The following is an 8514-nucleotide window of genomic DNA, read 5'->3' on the forward strand; positions in this document are numbered from 1 at the left end:
CAATGGAACGTTGAAATCAACTGAGGACAAACTGTTATGAATCTGTAATGAAAGGAATTACAGATAGGATACTTGCCTTATGCTAACTCTGATCGAATCAACGATTGCAACGAAAATCTTCCTAAGCAAAGACTTGAACCCACTGTTGGCTCCTGCTCTCTGTTCTTGTGGCATGAAGAACATATGGCTACGGTTAAATAAATAACAACTTCTCGCACCTAGACTCCTAATCTCATAATAACTCTTATTAACTAATTAAATAAATAACAACTTCTTAAATGACCCTCAAGTCCTTGCATTTAATTTCAAAACTAAATAAAGAATTAAATGCTAATTAAATGCTGATCTCTCAATTAAAAATATTCTAAATTGCCACATTGAAAATTAAACGACAAGTTCTCTTAATTAATTACTTCAATAATTAATTAACTAATTCTGAATAAATACTATGTCCTCTAATGGGTCGTTACATTATCACCCACTACCATAGAGAAATTCTCTTTGGCCTAGACGAGGGTCCGCTCATAGAGTCGAATCACCTCTGAAGCAGGAGACGAGCTCCTCCCTTCAAAGGTTCTATACTGGACCGCCATGGCGGTTTAATAACCATCGCATACCTTAAGTTGACTCCTTATTCCTTCCTGGAGTCGTATCTCTGGCATGTTCTTCTTTAGATGATGATTTTTCATGCCCTCTTGAGCTTCTCTAGTATCTCGTCCTTAGTTGCATGCTCGTAGGGGAACACTCAAATGACACCAGCTCAGGTTTCTTAAAGACCCTCAATACTCCGGTATAGGTAATGATGGCTCGAAAGAAACGATCACGATTCTCTTGCTTGCAATGCTGATGAGTTCCCTCAAACAATCTTGTTACACTCTGAACACATCGTGGTATTTCCTTGATTCTCTACGCTTACTAGACAAAACAGTTGTGGACACCCGATTAAGGACTATGGGGTGACCGCGGCCATTGAAGGACCTCGTTTTGGGGCCGTTGAAGGTTTTTGGAAGCCCACACACAATCTCTGACAGCTTCATACTAGGGAACTCACTCGACGAGCAAGCCCCCCCGCCCCCCAGACGAGGTGTGTTGGTTCTCCTCGTATTACCCAACTAATGCCTGACGCTTGCCAGACCGGGCTGTCTTCCTCATAGATTTTAGCTTCTTGTATGTTTCCCATATACGACGCCAATTGTAGTGGCCCAAAAAAAATGACAATAGAATTTATAGAGAGGGAAAGTTGGAGCTGAGGCAGAGCGAGGTTAACAGCTGGCAGGAGTCTACTAGTGGAGATAGGCATCGGGTAGCTTGGGACCTAGATGTACTAACTGGAGTCATGTGAGGACCTCTAAGGGCATCCTCGGGAACTCCCAGAAGTGGCTTTGTATATGCTAGGGACATATCTGCACTCACATGAACAAGTTATAAGGCAGGGGGGATTTCTCACCCGCGTATGCCCTCTGATGCTTAAGTCAATACCAATAGAAAAACAGTTCAATAGACAAGTGAAGCATGCTATTACTGAATAAGGAACAATTATACCTTTCCTGACGAGAGAGGGTCGATCATGATACTGTTACGGAGTACCAAGGATGGACCTGCACATTAGTGGCAAATGGACGGGCTTAAGAGGAATCCCTCCCAGAGAGCCGGATAGCTTAAAGGGTTCTTTGGGAGAAGGTGGACCTTAGGCGGGCTGTCGAAGTAGGGTCTCAGTCTCTAAGGGACCTGCCCGGGCACAACACCGGGCTTGGTGAGAGATATCTCAGGGTGGTACTTACTTAACCACTGGTGCCTTTAGGGATATATTGCATTACATGGATGCCAACATATTACATTACATCATATGATCATATCGCTTGAGGGATCTTATAAACATTATGCATATACTATCTTGTGTGGCTATGATGTTACATGAAGACTTGAGGGTACATCATAAGGGCATGCATGCCATTACACTGCATCACAGCCCGCGGGCTCAATTTACTCGGTAGGAAGCTACATCCATACATGAGCCTTCATACTATATATATATATATATGCATATGCCTTGCACAACCACCACTATGTAACAACTGCTGCCACCCCAACACAACCCTATTATGGTAATGCTTATAACTGTTTTTCTGTATATAATTGTGTTTTTTCTTGTTTATTTATTTATTTTTTGGGGAAGAGGTTGGGAAGGGATGGAGCAAGAAGCTAAATGTTATGTACTATAAGCTAGCTAATTACCCCTTATATTTGGTGAAGTCTAGTTGATAGCCAATTTACTTTTATAACTCTGAATGAATTTGAACAACATCGAATTTCATTTTCTATGAAAATATGGTTCAATTATTTCTGAGTATAGTTTGACATTTATCTTGTTAATTACACAGGCTTTGAATATTTAGAGATTAATATTTCAAATGTGTTTATTACTATTCTTATGTAGATCTAGTTGTTACTTAAGTAAAAAACATTTGTTGGATTGTCTATCATATTTCTGTCAGTGGCATGAATAGCATTGAGTGGGTATGCTTAGATTTTTATTTATGGTGTTGAGAAATGGATGTAGTTGGTATAAGAAGCAAGCTTATGTCAAGAGCGGAAATCTTGGGATAACTATTAGACATAGTAGCATCACATCATCTACCTTTTTTTTTTGCTTATTATTGGAACACTGCTTGTGAAAAATCATGGCCAATTTTGATGATTCAACTGCTTTACATTAGCATAATTGAGACTATATTTTAAATTTAAAAACAATTGATTAAGAATATATTGCATTTTTTCAGGAACAAATGATGTAGTTGGGGTGAGATAATCCTCCAGATAAAATGACTGATAAGGATATCTTAGAGAAGTTCATTGAATGATAATCTGTCCGCTTATTTGGTTGGGGATGATCTCCTAAACTTCCAGGACAATATGCACTAGTGAGGAGTCTAGCCATCCAACCTACAAACAATTGGTTGAAAATTTGAACAAGTACAAGTCTCTTTTTTAAGAGCTCCACGGAGACATAAACATGCTACGACAAGAGTTTGGGGACGAAATTTAATATTTTGTTTTATGCTTCTTTTTTTTTATATATATGTTTGAACTTTTTATGTGACTTTATGATTTTATATTTATTTTGACTTTATGACTTTTTAGGTGCGTATATGTTTGAAGTAGATTGTAATAGATGCTGTAACAATTGAAATTTTAAATATAAAATTTTAGCTTTGCTCACACATAATATGTTTTTTAGCCACACGCAAATTATTCTCTCAAACGAAAATTATTTTTTATATTATTGCCGACACATAATATTTTTGTTACCCACATTATATTTTTTTCAACCCACACATATTCAAAATCTTTTTATATTATTACCCACACATAATCTTAACTTTACCTACACATAAACAAATACACGTGTCATGCCATATCATCATCCAATTAAAGCCAGGTCACAGTTACAAATTTTTGATATAAAAATACCTACACATACAGAAATATTTACCTACACATATATGTGTGGGCAATATATTAAGCATTACCCACATATATATATATATAACTATTACCCACACACATATATATATATATATGTGTGGGTAATAGTTATTTTCTAACCCCCATTTACCCACACATCTTGACATTTGCATTATGTGTGAAGAAAAATTATAGTTGACACATAAGATAATTTTTATCCATATTTATGTGTGTGGGTAAATCCCTCAAATTCTTGTAGTGGCAACGACCAAGAAAGGGGGCTTGCAGCGGGACCGGGCGGCCAAGAACCCCATGGTTACCGAGAGAATGCGACGCTGGCAGCGACTTCCTGAGGGATTTCCGCAAGAGATGGAGAAACCTCTCCGAAAGGGAATGCTAAGAGAAAAGAAGTCTCTCCGAGAGAGAGAATCTCTCTCGGAGAGATATAAACAGAGAGAGCGAGAGAGAACGCAGGAAAGGGGGGGAGAAGCCCCTTGAACAGTGGCCTTCTTCCCCTTTTATACCCCTTAGGCTTCTTCCTTATTACATATTCACCCTTCCCCTAAGTTTGGCCTAATTACACTTTGGCCCTTTAAATTCTATATTGCTCATTTGAACACCGATTTAGATAATTTTTTTGCCGTTCGACCATGACTTTTTCTAGGGATTGAAACCCAGGCTTGGGACCACTTTTGGGGTTTGCTCGCTTAGGTCTAATGACCGAAATACTCCTATGCATCTAATGACCAAAATGCCCTCAGGTGGACACTCAGGAATTCTATGGCACAACAACATTGCTTTGTGATTTATGTTTGTATTGATGTTCTTATTTCTCCATTAACTAGGGTTGGTGTTTACGATTCATTGCAATATATATTGCATCTTTTCATTTTTAATTAAATAGAGTGACCTTATCTTCTGCATTTACAGTCCGTGTTTGATTTCATTTCTTGTTAGATTAATCATTTGAGTAACATTTGAAAATGTGTGGCTAAATTTATACTCAGGCCAAGGCAAGGATAGTGTCCAATGTCACTGATTTCCCAAAGGAGACGAACTTCAAATATGTAAATAAAAGTCTAATTTAAGTTGAGTAGCATTCGTATATTGGATCTTTGAGTTTGGATTGGAGCGTAAGGCTAATTTAGAGTCTTCATATTATGTATGGAGGTTACTAGAACTAGAAATGCTATCATACCCAAACTCAAATCAGCAAATTGTATTCACTTGTTTTGCATGTTAATCACATTTCAATTTATGGTAATTAATTAACTTAGAATCTCTCATATCATGTATGGAGATTACCTAAGAGTTATCATTATCTTGGAATGTATTTAAAGGCAAAACCTCAAGCTTAGTTTAGACTGACATTACCCTTTATCTGTCTATTTGGAAAATAGTCAGATTGACACTGAAATTGTCTTGACCCAAGATTATCTATATTCAGCATCAGTTCAGTTCATTTCTATATTTAACATCAATTTAGTTTAATTCGAATTTAGCTTATTCCAACATATTCTATTCAACCCAAATGTTTTGGCACATTCATTTTCTTCCATAAATAATCTCCCAAGAATCGACCTAAACTCATCTAAAAAATTAAATTATGTTACACGTACACTCGTACACTAATAAATATAAACGCCTCACCCTTGTTTTGATAAATGAGTTCGCGATTTGATAAATTAAGTTTTGTAGGGTGAGTGATGCAATATTGTGTCCTTTACGAGATTCTCGAGCCATGAGCCTATAATTACACCTTTCCTCAACACAAAAATGGATTCAACTTTGGGTAAATTGACATCATCTACTTTGACTTGATATTCCTCATCCTTTGCACACTCTTCACCTGTGGGGGCCGTAGTGTTTACCTGGATCAATCTTCTACTTCTACTACTAGCTTTAAGTATGAGAGTACATGCGCGGGAGAAAAATCCCCACTTGCCTTCTACACTATGGTTGTTATTATTGTTCTTCCCGAAGTACAAAAGTTCCACCCGGAGGACCCAATCTCCCTGTCGGCAATCCACCCATATTTCCTTCCAGAGCCAATGCAAGCCCTCCTCCTGGAGCCAAACTACCTCCCAAAGTCGCCCTTCCTCCCGAAGCAAGCCTACCTCCTAAAGCCCATCTTCCTCCCAGGAATGGACCTCTCTCCCAGAGCCACCTTTCCTCCAAGAGAAACCCTCTCTCCCGAAGCCCGCTTTTTCCACCTGGAGCGATCCTTCCTTTTTCCCAGGTTCGGTTTAACGTCAAGTATCACAGTCAAACTTGGACTCACCTCCACAAGGAGAAACCTGGAAGTTGGACACCATGCTCCAGCAAGACCTGGACACACACTCCCACGCACCTCGTAAATTCTATTTTGGCAACAACAAGAATAAAACAACCATATTTGATATTGATGGAGAAGTAATTCCACATCATTAACCAACCTTTTTAGACAAATACTATATATAACTTCATGATCGGCATATAAAGATTTCCTTCAAATTTGTTTATTTTATATCGTTATATTTTTTGTAAGAAGTTCTAACATCACATCAAGGGTGGCACAGGGGAGATGCGAATTTAGACACCACGTGCCTTTGACATCTCTACTTCGTATGTACATGAAGCAATCACATGGCGGGTGACGGCTAAATTCTCCAGAAAAATCTTCTACAGATCAGAGTTGGAATCCTTTTAAGTGATTGAAAAAGTCAACGAGCTAGCGGTGATCACATGCACATCTATGATTAAGAGTTATTTATGGTTCGGAGGTGATAGTCTCTGGTACATCTTCATTTCTTTAGGTAATGTTAGTTCGTAACCAAACTAACGTACTCTAGCCTGTAGATTTGTCTAACATTTAATATATATATATATTCAAGAGTAAGGGTTCTGCACCAAACACTCGTAGCGGCCGACGGCGGTGTCGGGTAGAGCCACCATGACCTTGATGGCGTCCGGTCGATCATGAATCGGCAACAACAGACAATACCTATCGGCACAGACAGGCCCCACATGAACCGGCCTTCCCATCCCAAAATCAACCATATCCAGCCCTAACTTTGACCATTGCGACACGATCAAGACGCCCACTGAGTCAGGACTCGCCCGCCTCGTCCCACTCACCGATTCCACCACCTCTCTCACGTACTCGTCCCCTATTCTCTCCTTGGCCTTCCTCACTAACCCACACACATAGCCCAGCCCCTGCTCCGTCAGCCTCTTCACGGTCGTTTGTGCGCAGCCCAGCACGAACGCGTTGCCGTAGAACCCGGCGGGTAGACTCGGCTTCACTCGGTGCCGAATGTTGACGCTGAAGAGCAGCCTCAGCACTTGCTTCGCCGGCAGGTTCAGCGCTCTGGCCCAGCTTCTCCACACGAGAGCCGAGAGAACTTCGAATGACGTGAACCCGAATTCGCTGGGTTGACCCGTGAACGTGGCCAGCCTCTTCAGCTCGTTTATCCATGCTTTGTCGAATATGATGGAGGTCGGGCTGAGCCGCTCTTGCGAGAAGCGAGTCGAGAATCCGCAAAGGTCCGGCACTCGGTCAAACTCGGGGTGAGTTCCGGCCAAGGTGATGTCGCCGGAGTCTAGATTTGTGCGGTCGAGAAGGTGACGGTCCCAGACTGGTTTGGGCTTGAAATCGGAGAGTTTGGTTCTTCCGGAAGCTAAGTTGGCGAACAAGTTGAGAAACTCGGAAGTTCCAATGCCATCGCAGATTGAGTGAGTGAACCCCACGCACAAAGCCGCGGAACCATCGGCGAGCCAAGTGAGCTGGACGACTAGCGGTGGCAGCACTGGCGTGATCAGATCGGACGACAAGAGCTTCCGCCACTGGGTCACGAATCGTGGCGGTTCCTGGAAGTCGGCAGCCGTGTAATCGGAGACAGCTTCAATAAAAGCCGCACCCTGAGCTCGACAAACGAGCTCGAGAATGCCAGAGCCATGGGGACTCGGCCTAACACGGCCAGCCAGAGGGTAGTAAGGGACCAGGGCTCTAGCCAGGGCGGTCTTTACGTTGGCCAAAGTGGTGGCTTTGTCGAAGGAGGGGCTTTGGGAGGGGTATACGAGCAAGTACTCGATAGAAAAACGGAGGAAGAGCTGGGAGTCGAGAGCCGAAAGGGAGAGAAGCCGAGATGGAGTGGGTTCGGAGGGAGTGATCAGAACAGGCTTTTTCACCACTTGTACAGAGCTCGCCATGTCCTCCTTGCAGCTCTTCTTCTTCTTCTTCTTCTTCTGTGAAGTTGATCTTTCTTATGAAGATACACCGTTGATTATATAAGTTCAGTTATATATATATATATATAGAGAGAGAGAGAGAGAGAGAGAGAGAGAAGAAGGGAGTTGGGTGTGTGTATCTTTTGATGAAAGATTTGGTGGTGGATTCTCCGGGCATCGCTTTATGGAGAAAAACGAATAAGAAAACAAATGTACACAGCTTGGCTTCGCTTTCTGTCTGCTGGCTAGCAAGCTATATCTAATAGGGGAAATACTTGGCTATATTTCATGAACAGGTGTGCCACTTAAATTTTTTTAAATTTAACCGAATATATATATATATATATATATAAAAGAGATTGATTAGTCAAATTTTAAAACTTTAATGATGTGATTAAACTTGGATCCTTAAATATATGATGATATGTGTGGGTTGGATCCCTTTTCCCTTCTCAGCACTTCTATTTATGATTTTAGTTACCTTCTCTCTTTAGCGTATGTACAGTTGATGGACGTGCATGTTGGTACTTGTCTAGTTCCTGTCGCCACTCTGCATCGCATCCACCACACAACCACAACTGTAATTACTATACATTTATAATTGCTATTTATATAATTAATCACAAATGAAATATAAGTATGTGTCCCTGTGTGAGTGGGAGTGGGAGACCGCTGCATCTGGAGCAACAGAAAGACAACTGAAATATAATTAAGGGAGGAGGGATTTGAATATGAAAGTTTTTTTTTAGTGAATAAAACATCATAAACAAAAATAAATAAATAATGTTAAAAGTCATAGTTAATGATGGTATCATTAGTTATGTATTACATTTTTTAAAT

The 8514-nt window shown here is 40.6% G+C and overlaps 1 protein-coding gene across 1 annotated transcript; it reads right to left on the minus strand.

Annotated features, from left to right (window-relative positions):
• Window positions 1-5326: 5326 nt before the first annotated feature.
• Window positions 5327-7840, minus strand: LOC127806568 (alcohol acyltransferase 9). Its single transcript, XM_052343946.1, has one exon. The coding sequence runs from the start codon at window positions 7654-7656 to the stop codon at window positions 6334-6336; it is 1323 nt and encodes a 440-aa protein (XP_052199906.1). The 5' UTR covers window positions 7657-7840; the 3' UTR covers window positions 5327-6333.
• Between the last annotated feature and the right edge of the window lie 674 nt (window positions 7841-8514).

This window comes from Diospyros lotus, chromosome 7, assembly GCF_014633365.1.
Source record: "Diospyros lotus cultivar Yz01 chromosome 7, ASM1463336v1, whole genome shotgun sequence".
NCBI classification, from domain to species: Eukaryota; Viridiplantae; Streptophyta; class Magnoliopsida; order Ericales; family Ebenaceae; genus Diospyros; species Diospyros lotus.